General features: G+C 38.5%; 1 protein-coding gene across 4 annotated transcripts in view; it reads right to left on the minus strand.

Moving 5' to 3' along the window:
* Positions 1 to 16,529, minus strand: part of ANO3 (anoctamin 3) — a 448,518-nt gene that overhangs the window by 57,967 nt on the left and 374,022 nt on the right. For all 4 annotated transcript variants that reach the window (XM_053562431.1, XM_053562432.1, XM_053562433.1 and 1 more), the window contains 3 exons: positions 9,894 to 9,976; positions 9,331 to 9,471; positions 8,670 to 8,834 (listed from right to left, as the gene is read on the minus strand). In XM_053562431.1, the coding sequence (XP_053418406.1) occupies positions 8,670 to 8,834; positions 9,331 to 9,471; positions 9,894 to 9,976 (389 nt within the window). The remainder of the gene's footprint in view (positions 1 to 8,669; positions 8,835 to 9,330; positions 9,472 to 9,893; positions 9,977 to 16,529) is intronic.

Consider the following 16,529-nt stretch of genomic DNA (forward strand, 5'->3'; position numbering starts at 1 on the left):
ACTGACACCTAACTGTGTTGCGAATACAAACCTGCAGGACCAAAGACAGGGTCTGAGGTACAGGTTCTGGGAACTCAAAACAGCTTCTCTTCTGCAGGGGAATTTAGCAGGGACAGAAACAAATCCCCGCAAAGTTGTTCTGTTCTGTTCTGTCAGTAACATCAATCAGGGGCGGGGTTGGAACTGAATGAAGACCCCCCCAGCCTCAATCAAGCACCCAAGGTTGTCAGGCTTCACCTCCCCCTGCTGGAAAGAGGCAGAGAGCAGTGGCCTGGCTGAGCAGATATAGATTGTGATTCAGGCAGGTGCAAACCCCTGGAGTATCTGCTCACTGGAGGCAACTGGGTCACAGCCCTGTGGGATTATTAGTGACTGGGTATGACAGAGGTGCAAGATGGGGAAGGAGGCATCAAACTTTCCAGACTAATCTGTTTGCTGGGTGGGTCCTCCTGACTTCACGGAGCACCGGAGCCCAAGAGCAAGTCATATTTGAGTTGTCACCAGACCCCTATGATCCAGTTGCCAGAGACCTTTTAAACTCTCCCACCTGAGACAGGTGCTGACTGAGAAAATTGATTTGGACCTTTTAAACTGAGCCAATCGCCTGAGGACTATTCAGGTGGTGCCCTGGGTGTGTGGTTGTAGGAAGGTTTGATTTTATTTTTCCAATTGTTGCCTGTGGGGGGTGGGGTGACTTAATTGCTGGTATTACTCCACAGCTGAGACTTCGACCCAGAGTAACTGTGTCACTGAAAACAAGAAGGAACCACTTAGCCCCACCACACCAAAGAGATCCCCAGTTTCTCAGGCCATAGCACTGTATAGGTCATCGACAAAGCTCCAGGGGAAAAATCAAACGGTATAAAACAATCATGGGGCAGAATCAGTGAAAAAACTCGGGTAGCATGAATAACCAGAATAGATCAAACCCCCAACCTCCCTAAGGAAAGATATGGCAGATGTAACTGAAGATCCAATTCATAAACAGTTGGCCGAGATGTCAGAAATCGAATTCAGAATTTGGATTGCAAACAAGATTAATAAAATGGAGGAAAATTTGGAATTTGAATTCAAGCAGCAATTCAAAAGTTGGAATTAGAAATTCGGGGAGAAATTCAAAAGTGGTCTTGAGAATTTAACAAATTTAAAGACAAAACCACCAAAGATTTTGACGCACTGAAGCAAGAATTTGCAGCCCTCAAAGATCCAAAAAATACAGTAGAATCCCTCAGGAACAGAGTGGAGCAAGCAGAAGAAAGGATTTCTGACATTGAAGAGAAAGCTGTTGAATGCTCCCAAACTCTCAAAGAGGAAGAGAAAGGAAAGCAAAAATGGATCATTCTCTCAGAGAGCTCTGGGATAATTCAAAGAAGGCTAATATCCACCTCATTGGAATCCTTGAAAGCCAAAGGTTTATCAATTTTATTGACCTTTTCAAAAAACCAACTTTTTGATTTATTGATCTGTTGTATAATTCTTTTGTTTTCAATTTCATTTAATTCTGCTCTAATTTTGGTTATTTCTTTTCTTCTACTGGGTTTGGGGTTGGAATGTTCTTCCTTTTCCAGTTGCTTGAGATGTCCCATTAAGTTGTTAACTTCCTCTCTTTCAGTTCTCTTGAAGAAGACTTGCAGTGCTATAAATTTCCCTCTTAGGACTGCCTTTGCGGTTTCGCAGAGGTTCTGATAATTCGTGTCTTCATTGTCGTTTTGTTCCAAAAATTTGGTGATTTCCTTCTTAATCTCATCTCTGTCCCAGCTATTATTCAGCCTAAGGTTATATTTAACTTCCATGTCTTTGTATGAGTATGCAGATTGCTGTTGTTACTGACTTCAACTTTTATTCTATGGTGGTCCAAGAAGATGCAAGGAATAATTTCTATTCCTTTAAATTGACTGAGGTTAGACTTGTGACCTGAGATGTGATTGATTTTGGAGTATGTTCCATGGGCTGATGAGAAGTATGTATATTCAGTTTTGTTGGGATGAAATGTTCTGTAGATGTCTGCTAAATCCAAATTTTGGATGGTTAAGTTTAAATCTAAAATTTGTTTGCTCAGCTTCTTATTGGAGGATTGATCCAACACTGCCAAAGGAGTGTTGAAATCTCCAACTATTATGCAACTGGAGGAAATCAAGTTGCTCATGTCTGTTAGAGTTTCTCTTAAAATTGAGGTGCATTCTGGTTGGGTGCATAGATATTAATAATTGAAATCTCATCATATTGAGTATTACCCTTAACAAATATGAAGTGACCATTCTTATCCTTTCTTACTTTTGTTTGTTTAAAGCCTATTGTGTCTGCAAATAGAATTACAACACCTGCATTTTTCTGATTACCATTTGCCTGAAATATGGACAACCATCCTTTCATGCTGAGTCTACATTTATCTTTTAAGGTTAAGATGTGACTCTTGCATGCAGCCAATATCTGGCCTGAGTTTTTGTATCCAGTCAGCTAACCTGTGCCTCTTTAGAGGACAGTTTAAACTGTTCACATTAAGGGAGAATATTGATAAGTCTGGTAAAATTTTGGGTATCGAGTTTTTTGAAAGTCCAATGGACATTTTTAATCCTTTCGCCACTGTGGAAGTTGGAGTTTGATCAAAAGTTTCTGAGTGAGTTTACTTTTGTGTTAGAGGATTGGGCTGGTCATTATGGAGGATAGGTCTGAGAATACCCTGAAGAGCTGGTTTGGTTATGGCAAATTTATTCAACATATAAATGTTATTAACGTATTTTTTTTCTCCATCATAAGTGAAACTCAGTTTAGCTGGATACAGGATCTGGGGTTGAAAGTTGTTTTGTTTTAGGAGATTAAAAGTTGATGACCACCCTCTTCTGGCTTGAAAAGTTTCAGCAGAGAGATCTGCAGTCAGTCTAATATTCTTCCCTTTGTAGGTAATGGATTTCTTACGTCTGGCTGCTTTAAGAATTTTCTCCTTCATATTAACTGTAGTGAAGTTAATTATGATATACTTGGGGGATGTCTTATTCGGATTGAGTGGTGCTGCAGTTCTGAAACTGTCTGCTATCTGAATTTCAGAATCTCTTGGCATGTCTGTAAAATTCTCTTTCATAATTTCATGGAGAAGGGCCTATGTGCCTTGTGAGGCCACTTCCTCACTTTCAAGGATTCCAGTGAGGTGGATATTAGCCTTCTTCAAATTATCCCAGAGCTCTCTGAGAGAATGATCCATTTTTGCTCAGCATTTCACTTCCTCTCTGACAGTTTCGGAGCATTCAAAGGCTTTGTCTTCAATGTCAGAAATCCTTTCTTCTGTCTGCTCCACTCTGTTCCTGAGGGATTCTACTGTATTTTTCAGATCTTTGAGGGCTGCAAATTCCTGCTTCAGTGCATTAAAATTTTTGGTGGTCTTGTCTTTAAATTCGTTAAATTCTTGAGGCAACTTTTGAATTTATCCTCTAATTTCTAATTCTGACTTTTGAATTGCTCCTCGAATTTCTAATTCCAAATTTTCCTCAATTCTATTAATCTTGTTTGCAATCCAAATTCTGAATTCGATTTCTGACATCTCATCCAGCTGTTTATGAATAGGATCTTCAGTTACACCTGCCATATCTTTCCTTAGGGTGGTTGATCTATTCTGGTTATTCATGTTACCAGAGTTTTTCTGCTGATTTTGCCCCATGACTGTTTTACACCATTTGATTTTTACCCTGGAGCTTTGTCAATGACCTGTACAGTGCTATGGCCTGAGAAACTGGGGACCACTTTGGTGTGGTAGGGCTGAGTGGTTTTGTCTTGTTTTCAGCTGGTCTCTGTTCGACCCTAGTGAAACAGTTACTCTGGGTTGAAGTCTCAGCTGTGGAGAAATACCAGCAATTAAGTCACCCTGCTCCCCACAGGCAACAATTGGAAAAGGAAAATCAAACCTTCCTACAACCACACACTCAGGGCACCACCTGAAAAGTCCTTGGGCGATTGGCTCAGTTCAAAAGGTCCAAATCAATTGTCTCAGTCAGCACCTTTCTCAGGAAGGAGAGTTTAAAAAGTCTCTGGCACCTGGATTTCAGGGGTCTGGTGAGTACCCAGATATGGCTTTCTCTGGTGCTCCATGGAGTCACGAGGACCCACCCAGCAAATAGATCAGTCTGGGAAGGTTGATGCCTCCTTCCCCACCTTGCACCTCTGTCAAACCCAGGCACTGATAGCCCCACTGGGCTATGACCCAGTTGTCTGTAGTGAACAGATACTCCAGGGGTTTTCACCTGCTTGAATCACAAGGAAATCTATTTCTGCTCCACCAGGCCACTGTGCTCTGCCTCTATCTAGCATGTGGAGGTGAGGCCTGACAACCTCGGGTGCTTGATGGAAGCTGTGGGGTGTTCACTCAGTTCCAGCCCCGCCCCTGATTGATGTTACTGACAGAACAGAACAACTTTGTGGGAATTTGTTTCTGTCCCTGCTAAGAGAATCTGTTTTGATTTTCTAGAGCCTGTGCCTCAGGCCCTGTCTTTGCTCCAGCAGGTTTGTATTCAGTTAGCTGTCAGTTCTAGCCACCTGTCTTGTCTATAGGCTGACAATCCCCTGAGGGCCAGGTGCATCTTAGGCTCAGTAAATTGGTTCTGTGGGTCAGCCCCACCCTGAGAACTTCCTGGCTCTGCATGTGCGTTTCCAGTCCCCAAGCTCCACCCCGGCTGGTATCGCCTCAGGCAAACCCTTTACTCAAAGGGCCTGCGTTTCCATCCCAGATCTGTTCCGTTGTGGTTGTCATCTGAGTAGATGCCTGCCCTCCCCTGTTTGCCCAAGGAGACATAAAGTGTGGCTTTGGAATAACTGGGAGTGAGCCCCATTGTTGCCAAAACACGGCTGCTGCTTTGCACCTTGGCGCACCGCCGCTCCGGTGTGCTTCCCTCTCAGTACACCATCCTCTCCTCACTCCTATGTCGCACAGTCAGCACTGACCAGCTGCAGTTTAGGCCCTGACCACACCCCTTGAGAAATCACACAAGAATTTGGACTCCTGGGGGACAGGCGTCCAGAACTCAGAGTGAGAGTGGAGGGGAGTGCTGGGAGCTCAGAATTGCAGTTAGAGAATATATACAGTTTTATACAGTTTTATGCCTGGTAAGCGAATGCCGAAGCACCCTAGTAGGGGAGGTAGGTCCAGTTTTTAGAGGGTCTCTCCCGTGGAGTGTAGTGGGAGGACCTTTGAATTCTGCTCCTTTGTTTGTGGGGCACTCCAAGCCGTTCTCATAGGGGAGGGGATTTACGTCATTTGGGGATGGATTTTGTAACTTTTGTTTGTATCCTTGGGGTCGTAGCTCACCTCAGCGGGTTTGATGTGCGTTATTCAAACTTGTCTCTTGGTGCAGCTCTAATCCACCAGGTTACTTGCTAAATTTCTGTCCTTTAACTCTCCTTTTGGACAGGAGCCTCTGTGGAAAGCTGGCTTCAGTCAGCCATCTTGTCTCCGCACCCACAATATACAATTTTAATGCAATCCCTATTAAAGCTCCATTGTAATACTTTAAAGATCTTCAAAAAATAATACTTTGTTTTATATGGAATCAGAAAAAAACTCGAATAGCCAAGACATTACTCAGAAATAAAAACAAAGCATAAGGAATCACGCTACCAGACCTCAGACTATATTATAAATTGACAGTGATCAAAACAGCATGGTACTGGCACAAAAACAGAGAAGTAGATGTCTGGAACAGAATACAGAACCATGAGATGAATCCAGCTACTTACCATTATTTGATCTTTGACAAACCAATTAAAAACATTCAGTGGGGAAAATATTCCCTATTTAACAAATGGTGCTGGGTGAACTGGCTGGCAACCTTTAGAAGACTGAAACTGGACCCACACCTTTCACCATTAACTAAGATAGACTCTCATTGGATTAAAGATTTAAACTTAAGACATGAAAGTATAAAAATACTAGAAGAGAGTGCAGGGAAAACCCTTGAAGAAATCGGGCTAGGCGAGTATTTTATGAGGAGGACCCCCCGGGCAATTGAAGCAGCTTCAAAAATACAGTACTGGGACCTGATGAAACTAAAAAGCTTCTGCACAGCCAAGAACACAGTAAGTAAAGCAAGCAGGCAGTCCTCAGAATGGGAGAAGATATTTGTGGGTTATGTCTCCAACAAAGGTTTAATAACCATAATTCACAGAGAACTCAATCGTATAAGCAAGAAAAGAACAAGTGATCCCATCGCAGGCTGGGCAAGGGACTTGAAGAGAAACTTCTCTGAAGAAGACAGGTGCACAGCCTACAGATATATGAAAAAATGCTCATCATCTTTAATCATCAAAGAAATGCAAATCAAAACTACTTTGAGATATCATCTAACTCCAGTGAGATTAGCCCATATCACAAAATCCCAAGACCAGAGATGTTGACGTGGATGTGGAGAAAAGGGAACACTTCTACACTGCTGGTGGGAATGCAAATTAATACATTCCTTTTGGAAAGATGTTTGGAGAACACTTATAGATCTAAAAATAGATCTGACATTGAGTCCTATAATTCCTCTACTAGGTATGTACTCAGAAATCCAAAAATCACATTATAACAAAGATATTTGTACCAAAATGTTTATTGCAGCCCAATTCATAATTGCTAAGTCATGGAAAATGTCCAAGTGCCCGTCGATCCATGAATGGATTAATATATTAACATATTGTGGATTAATACACCATGGAATATTATGCAGCCTTATAGAAAGATGGACACTTTATCTCTTTCGTGTTTACATGGATGGAGCTAGAACATAATCTTCTTAGTAAAGTATCTCAAGAATGGAAGAAAAAGTATCCAATGTACTCAGCCCTACTATGAAACTAATTTATGGCTTTCATATGAAATCTATAACCCAGTTATAACCTACAAATATGGAGAATGTGGAGAGGGAGGGGACGGATGGGAGGAGGATGGGCAGAGGGAGGGTGATTGGTGGGATTACACTTGCAGTGGATTTTACAAGGGTACATGTGAAACTTTGTAAATGTAGAATATAAATGTCTTAACACAGTAACTAAGAAAATGCCAGGAAGGCTATGTTAACCAGTGTGATGAAAATGTGTCAAACGGTTTATAAAACCAGTGTATGGTGCCCCATGATTGCATTAATGTACACAGGTATGATTTAATAATAAAAAATAATAAAAATTAAATTAAGAAGGTCTTTTTAATACAATGCCTTTGATGAAATTGCATTACCAGTTTGTAGTAATTTTTTTTTTCCATGATTGACAATCTACTGAGGACATCTACTTTCACTTCAGAAATTTTGACTATTTTTTCTAAAGTTAAATTTTCTTGAGAGTTTTCAAATTTGTCAGCACAGTAATTGCACAAGAATATCTTCTAATATTTTAATCTCTTTTACATATATAATGTATCTGATTAGGAGATTTGTGGCTAGTAATTCATCAAGTACCCCACTTATGGCTCTCAACTGCCCCTAGGAAGTAAAACAAAACTGTCATTTACACTTATTACATGCCATTCAAAGTCTTCACAGTGAGGCATTGATATAGTTTTCTAATCTCATTTTCTTCGTTCATAAGTGCGTGTGATATTGAAACAAAAAAGATGATGTTTCTGAGAAATAGGCCCATAAATATTCTAGATGACCTAAGTTAAATAAGAAGCAGAAATTTATCCAACAAGGGTAATGTATTTACAGCCAAAGAAGATAACAAAGGCGTAGCAATGCCAGAGCATGCCAAACTGCCAGAAGAAGAGGCCATAGTTAGGCAAACAGACTCATCTTCCTGACAGAACAGAGCAGGTGTGCAAAGAGAAGCATCAGGAAAGAAGAGAAAGGAAGAAAGGCATGAAGGAACAGAGGGAGAGGGAGGAAAAAAGAGAGGAAGGAGGTAGTATGGGAGGCGGAAGGGGGCCAGAGAGGTATTTAATTTTAGAGAAAGAAAAATGGAATAGCTGCCTGTTTTCCATTTTACATGAAAGTTGGGGATAACAAACTGTCATTTTCAAAAAACCTTTATCTTTCCAACAAATTCTCCTATAAAATTGAGTTTGTTTTTTAACCCAAACAATCCCTATATTTGTTTGAGAAAGATCATAGCACTATCTACAACACAGTTATTCAATAAATGGAAATTAACATCAATAATCTCGATTATATACTCGAAGGACAGGGAAGACAATGCAACTGGCACGAGTTCTAATTTCAAAAACTTATCAGCTTGGAGCCCTTGCTCAGTGGTTAGGGTGCCAGCCACATACACTGAGACAGGTGGGTTTGAAGCCAGCCTGGGCCTGCTAACCAACAATGACAAACACAACAAAAAAATAGCTGGGCCTTGTGGTGAATGTCTGTAGTCCCAGCTACAGGGGGCTAAGGCAAGAGAATTGCTTAAGCCCAAGAGTTCGAGGTTGCTGTGAGCTGTGACACCACAGCACTCTACCGAGGGTGACGTAGTGAGACTCTGTTTCAAAAAACAAAACAAAACAAAAAAAAACAAAAATGAAAACAAAAACAAAAACAAAAAAAAAAAACCCTTATTATCTAAACCACATAGATGAATATTTCTGTTAAACTGGCAGAAAGGTAACCTCTTATTTTGGCTTCCATGTGAATATATTCCAGATTATAAGGGAAACATAGACTTCTCCCCACCTACCCCCTTTTTACCTATTGAAAAATGGTATTGTAAGCACTTACGAGATTCAGCAACATAATGATTATGAAATTGATACAGACAGCAGCAGCAGATGTTGCAAACTGCCAGTGTTGTTTGATGAAATTCCATTTGAATGATGCAAACTGTTCCATGACAACCAGGCGATATACCACGACTCCAAACACTGCAGTGATCACCAAAGAAATCTACAGTACGGGAGACCAGAGAAGGCATTCATATTTTACATCACTAATAAATCAAAAGCAACACCACAGATCAAATCCACTGTCCCTAATGGCTGAAAATATTTACCTTTCCAGGAAAGAATACACAAATTAAGTTTTTTTTTTTTTTTTCATTTAAGAAAGTGAATTACATACAAGTCTAAGTAAATACTACAAAATTCTCAAATTTCCTTTTTCAAATGGACTGCTTGATTTTAACCCAGGATATGTAATTCATCAGGGCAACTCATACAACTTCTATTTTTTTCTTCGATGACCTGTTTCTCCCAAGGAGAGTTTTATTTAAATTAGTGCACAAACTATTTTTGTAAAATCTCCATAACCTGCTGTGATTTTTATTTGATTTTATTAGAACAAAAAGGTAATGAAAAGAATATGGTTTCTTATATCACAAAACTCCCTCTTACGGGAGTTCTTGGAATCCCGTAATATTCTGACACTCATGCCTGTACTTTACCATGAAGAATATTCCTGAGACGGAAACCAGAAGACGAGATACTTTGTCCGAGGAAGGCTGATGTGGCTCAGGCTTTCCAGTGATGGGGTTTACTACCTCCATCTTGTAATACTTTGCTTCAAACTGGGGACGGAGTGTTTCCTACGAGAGAATCTAAAGTTACCTCAGTACCAAAGTCATAAGCTTACAAAAGAAATTCCTCTAAGAGTTGATACAAAACTCCCAAATTTGGCCTACTTTTATATCAAATCAAGTCTTCACAAAGAAGCAACTTTTACAAAATAAGATGCCAATTATTTTCTAATAAACCCTGAACAGTATTTTAATGAGATCATTTTCTGCTAATGTAATTCCACCAAACATCACAGAAGTTGTTTGAAAAATATATACTTCATCGTTGATCACTATTATCTTCAGGAAGTAAGAAATCTTGTTCATAGAAAATATCCAGAAAAATTTTAATGGTATTTAGCTGTTTTCATCCTGAAAGTCATGGCAATAAATAATTTTCTGCATCATGTGGCACGCCAGCTTCCTTATTTCTTGGTAATCCATTATCTTACCTCCTCTTCTTCCCATTCAGTGAGGTCCCAAGTATAGGTCAGTATACTACGTCTCCTTTTCCAAAATTCCAGGAAGACTGTGGCTATAAAATAATAATAATTATCATCATCTTTACTCAACCATCATCATATTGCTTTCTTTCTTCATATTGATACATTTTCATACTTTTAAGGTATTAAAATTAAGTAAATTAGTACTAAAGTAATGAAATAGGAATTGTATTTTTCTCTCATTCTCTTCTCCCGAGTCTATACACTGCTGTAAATGCACACTCCTACTAGGAGTGTTTTCTTTCACTGGAATTAATAAGCAGAGACCTTTGTCAGCATGCCTCATCAAAGCTATGAGAGAAGGTCAAGTGTAATGAGCTAAATATTATTGTCCCTTTTGACCTGTCCATGCTTATTCAAAAATACCTTAGACTCAGGAGGTGCCTGTGGCTCAAAGGGGTAGGGAACTGGTCCCATATGCCAGAGGTGGCAGGTTTGAACCCAGACCCGGCCACACACACACACACACACAATAAATAAATAAATAAATACCTTAGACTCAATAAAATAACATTACATATAAAATCCTTTTCCAGGAATGACAATTAAGAGCAGGTGCTACTCATCCAAATCCCCAAAAGAGATGTGTGTGGGAGAGAGAGAATAAAAGGGCAAAGCTAAACTGGTGGAGAAGAAAAGTGAGAATAGAAAAGATATTCTTGGACGCATACTTTAGGTCAACTCTTAACAGACTGAAAGGATTCAATGGAAAAGTAAACAAACAAACAAACACACAAACAAAAATCCCTGAATCATTTTCCAGCTTTTTTGCATAAATAGCTGAGAGAAAGATTGTTTGCTCTTTACGAGGTAGGCTCTACCTTGAATCTATGGTCATAACTAAGAGCTCACAGGTAAGTTCTTATGAAATCATGGTACTATTCACCCATCATCCATGCGTGCATCTGTGCCTCCATGTATTGGCTGTTTCTTATTTTGGGCAAGGCACTCTAACCTTAGGAATCTTTGTATCTACTGGAGGAAGATAGTTATCTCAATAAAGTTAATTTATATTGCAATAGGAGCTACAGTGAAGAAAAAATTATAGGGCAAGAAGAACAACACATGCTTTCTGGGAAAAAAATGCAAGCAATTGATAAGTCAATGAATGTCATCATTTCCCTGCTGGTGTTCATTCTCCACTTGACTTCAGTGGGAAAGAAAAGTTAGGAAAATGTGACTCCAAAACTTTTCTTTCTTTCTTTTTTTGAGACAGAGTCTCAAGCTGTCACTCTGGTTAGAGTGCCGTGCTGTCACAGTTCACAGCAACCTCAAACTCTTGGGCTTAAGCAATTCTCTTGCCTCAGCCTTCCAACTAGCTGGGACCACAGGCACCTACCACAGCTCCTGGCTATTTTTCTGTTTTGTTGTTGCAGTTGTCATTTTGTTTCAGCTGGCCCCAGCCGGATTTGAACCCTCCAGCCAGCGCCCTACCCACTGAGCTACAAGTGCTGCCCCAAACTTTTTCTTATTTTTCTTTATAATTACAACTCAGCCCTGGTACTGGTTAGAAAAAAAATGCAATTTTCATAATTACATTATCTTAAGTTTTATCCCATCTTAAAATTTACAAAGGTTTTTCTCATTAAATTCCCCATTAAGTTTCATTGTCACTCTCAATATTTACAAGGAGATATGCCAGGTATTGTTATCACTTGGATTTGGAAACAAAGGTGTGATTGACTGTGTCCGAGATAATACACACAATAAATGGCAGAGCCAGGACTGAAACTCTTGCTAGTTACCCTACACCCACAGCGCCTGGCTGGTGCAGTCCTCAGAATATTTTTGTTGTGTTTTGTTTCTTTTCTCCAGGTACTTTTCTCCATAAATACTACTCTCTAATGGCTTTCTGTAAAGTTTTAAAATAATAGAGATGGCTAAAAGCAGCAAGAGAGCTAAACAAACACTAGATTTGCTTTTACAATAGCAGACCACAATTAACTGTTGTCAACAGAAGGATCTAGGACTTAAGAGGAAAATGAAATATAGCGGAAGCAAACCAGAGAAGAGACAAAGAGAAAGGACTTAGTATTAAATAAAATATTAAAAAAAAAAAACAGTATTAAGCAAGCAAGTGCAACATACAGTGATTTATGGCACTTAATATTTTTAATATAGTACAACACACAGAATGCTCAAATTCTGATTGTCATTAATTGAAGTCAAGGCTTAAGTTTATATGTGTCATGTTCTGTATTGTGCATTTATACATCTAATGTATACTTGAGCAGGAAGCATCTACTAGGTAATCTTAGACTTGATATAATTTTAACTTGAAGGTAATTGTGTTACAGGAGATATATTGACTCTTTCTAAAAAAATAGGGTGTTTATTTTAAATTTCAACATGGAACTAGTCTGTATGTTATTTTATTCATGGATTACTTATTTAAACTCTTAAGGGAATCCATATTCTCACTTTTTAAAATTATTAATTAGAAACACAGCCTACAGAATAATCTATCAGTATGTCCAACACTGTATAGTCTCTGCTAAAATTATTAATTAAAAATATCATTAATCTGAGGTGCTGTTGAAAACATTCTATGTTTTAATAAGAGTGGTGGTCATACAAGTTCATGTACTTTTCACAAGTGATCAAACTGTACTAGGAATCTGTAGATTTCATCCATGTGTAAATTGTATTTCAAAAACGAGAATTTAGAAAACACATAATTTTTAAAATATCAGGTGGTTAAAGATATGAGTTGATTCATATGACAACATAGTGCTCTTCCCAGGTTTGTACCTGTCCCCCAATATTTCTATCTCTTATGCTTAGTAGTAGTGAGTCCTGGCCTTGTAGCTGAGAAGATCCTGTCTCATCCCCTGGCCGGTTTCAAGGTGACTGCAAACCCAAATTATGAACACAGCCAACGAGGCTATATTTAAAAAGTAGATTGAGCAGTAGGAAGACCTGCCCAGTTTCCTGGCACTGCTGTATTAACTACAGAAGTTGGATGGCAAAAATGAGAAAGCAGTGTATTTACCTTACTTAAGGCTAAAATAAAAAAAATACTTTAAAATGAAAATGTATAAAGTAAACGCCATTGCATTTACAAAGAATGAGACGTCAATGCAGCCACGGATGTAGGGAGGGTTTAGAAATAGAGGAACATACATGGACAGGTAGACTGACCAATCTAGATAAACACGTAAGTGCTCAAAGGCAAATGCACCAACGGTTACACTGTTGGTGGGAGGTAGACTGCGGAGAACTTCACCGCATAGACAGCATCCATTCTACAAACAGCATGAGTCGTCTACATTTTTTTACCACTCTGTGTGGAAAGTTTAGCATCTCTTCCTCTGGATTTCAACCTCTGTGAGACTGGGTTGGGGATGGAGTGAGAGGGAAGAGGCCGCTGGGGGAGAAAAGAACTTAGTTATCAGACAAGAGCCAGGTTTATGATGCCTTCCACCTCAGAGAGGTGAAGGAGTATTCTGAAAAAGCCGAAGATGATTGTGAGTAACTCTGTACCCCAGCAAGGGCTTTAAAACCATGTCAAAGATGCACGTGCTGCATGTAATCCTTACACTTCAATTCTCTCTTAGAAGTGAATAGCCCAGAGGAACAGAATCACAGGATCACACTATAAAGGAGGCCAGGCACTGCATGTGTTTTGTTCCAAGTTGTTTATTTTAAATTTTACGAAACACAAAACCCAGAGTGGTTGAAACATGTCATTGGCTTTGTCTAGAAACCATCCAGAGCATCTATAACTCTTTAAAATAGTTTATTAAACTAGTCTGTAGACATGATTGCTTCTTCACTTGAAGTTAAGTTTCTTTTATTTCTTAGAATTGTTAGTATTGGGACACTAAAAATGCTCAACGAACGTTTGTTAAATTGAACTGAATGATTACATAAAATTCAGTAATTATACACATAACTCCTGGTCACGTGCTTCTTACATTAGTGCAGGCTTTCAAATGATGCTCCATAGAATTTCACTGGAGGTCTGGGAAGAAAGAGGATATCTCAGCAGAGAAGTTCCTTCTTTACCTATTTTATATATTAAGTATCAAGTTCAATGATTACTTACAGAGTTTTAAAGACCACTTCACTATATTTTGGGGGGAGGGAATTGATGGGTGGTGTGTGGCAGGGAATGGGGGTCAGTTCCAAACACGAATGAAGTTAAATCCATCTGAACATGGAGAACAAGAAGGAATTCTCAGTAATTTTCACAAGAAGGCCCAGCTGAAACAACAGTTTATCAGAGCAACCATTCTAAGAGTGCCAATTTGGATAGTATCCAAATACTACTGAAGATACTCCTCCACTTCCCAGATTTATTCTCAGGTACATCCTCAAGCATAATGTGCTTTCCTCATGCACTATTGTGACATCAACATACACGAGGTAGAATTAGAAACCTTGATAAACATTTAGAAGGGCCGCAGATATGGGACATTTAAAATTTCCACGTCTTGGTAAAATTACTGGGTTTTTGGTTAATACCATATACAAGTGCAATAAATGGAATTCTCTCCATGAGTCTATAGTAGAGTTACTGACAGCCTATAAATACAAGTGGAGGGTCAGATTTTGAACATGAGGAATGAACTAGACTTAACACTGCCAGCCATACCCGGAACTGGTTAGTCAAGATCTGCTTGTCTTGTTAAATTTCCTCTCTCGAAGGCCACGGATGCCCTCCAGCTTTACTTCCAATCTTCCTCCCATTTTCTTTTTCTCTCTCCAAAATTTTTAAAAAGGAACGTGGTGAAGCTAGCATTTGAAGCACAAGTATTAAAAGTTTTCACAAATTTCTGCACTCAGACTTGACCTTTGACCCCTTTGGAAAAACTCAAGTAGAAATACAAACACCATCATGTAATATTAAAATACAATTGAGAGCTCTCACTACAATCTGGACCAGAGAAGACACATAACTTGGATGTAATGAGTCCCTTAAAAGCTCATGTTTCCTGTCACCCAATACATTATTGCCACTTGTATATGAAATAGACATTTCAGTAGTGTTTGTTCAAATTGAAATGAATACTCTTAGTTGAACTGCTAAAACATTGGCAGTGCTCACATGAATACAAATTTGTCAGCTTTTTGCCACGTACTTTTTATAAAATACAATATAATCTCTTTAAGCACAGAGTTATTTTTTTCTCAGGCCCTTACCCTCATCTTGCCATTCAACTATTTGATAAACCTTTTAAAAAAAAATCTGTTATACATTTTTTAATTGTAAATGTAACAACAGCAAACATAACTGAAACAAGCACCTTGTCTGTTCACGTCTAAAATCCAGGAATATAGGAGTGCTTGGCATAGTCTAGGCTTTCAATGAATACGTGCTGAATAAATTAATTAAAAATATAAAGAAGAAAATAAAAGTCAACAACAATCCCACCATCAATAAACACCTACTATTGAAATTCTGCTATTTCCACCAAAGGTGCTTTTCTTGAGCAATATATTTAGGACTGATACTTGCAGGATGACCACATCATTAATTTATAAAGGAGAAAGGGAAAAATGAAGCTATAACTGAATCCCTTAAAGACTTCATCACCCATCATTAGCTGATCTGTTTTCCCCAGGAAACCTTCACCAGAGCGGGGACCTGTGCAATTAACCCACAGAACAGCTTGTGGCCCTAGGAAACTGCTCCAGATATAAGGTCTTCATCTAGCCTGACTGCCTGGTGCCAGAGCCCTAAACATGTAAGCATCTCTTGAACTAGACACAGTGCCTTAGGAGACCATACTAGACATTAGAGGTGGATATCAACCACTATAACAGAAATTATTAACTTCATTTATAATAAATAAAATAAAACTTATCTTTTTAATTAAGTAATGTTCTCAAAACTTACAGGAGTGACTATGGTATGGAACAAAGAGCAGGAATTAGAGTTGGAAGGACTTTTCTAGGTTCAAAAGGTGCTTATATTCTTTTCTAATTGTGTGACTTGGGACAAATTCCTCACCAACAATAAAACTGTACAATTTAAAAATCAAGAGATAATATAATCATCTAACTAGGAGGATTGTATGAAGTAAGTGCAGGATGGTTTTTAAGCGGTCTAACCACTTGAAGGGTATAATAAATGATAATAATCAACATTTTTTTAACTCTCTGCTGGTTATTACACATAGAAAACTTTATAGACAAAATTCTTCATTTCCACTGCATAAAGATATTTTTCTGCCAGGAAAAGAGAGCTATTATCAATTGTTTACATTTCAATTATTTCATATTTATAAGAATTCTGTGAGAACCATTCAGCTTCTCAATACCCTTTCCATCTTTCAGCCATGACCTCATGGCTTATATTACACAACTTACATTGTCCCCTTCCTCCTTTTATATTTAAGACTGAAAATCTGCCTCTAGAGTTAATAATTCAATCCAAAATTTATTTTCTGAGATCAAAAGATGTGTCTATCACAATAGGGGGATACTACAAAAAAAGAAAGAAAGAAAGAAAAAGAAAAAAGAAAGGAATCACATTATATTTCTAAAAAGGAAGAAGAAGAGTCTAGCATTTGTGCATTTATTGAACACTTACAATGTCCCAGACTTTGTGCTAGATATTTTTATATTAATTCATATCAT

The sequence above is a fragment of the Nycticebus coucang genome, chromosome 14 (genome assembly GCF_027406575.1).
Source record: "Nycticebus coucang isolate mNycCou1 chromosome 14, mNycCou1.pri, whole genome shotgun sequence".
Taxonomy (NCBI): domain Eukaryota; kingdom Metazoa; phylum Chordata; class Mammalia; order Primates; family Lorisidae; genus Nycticebus; species Nycticebus coucang.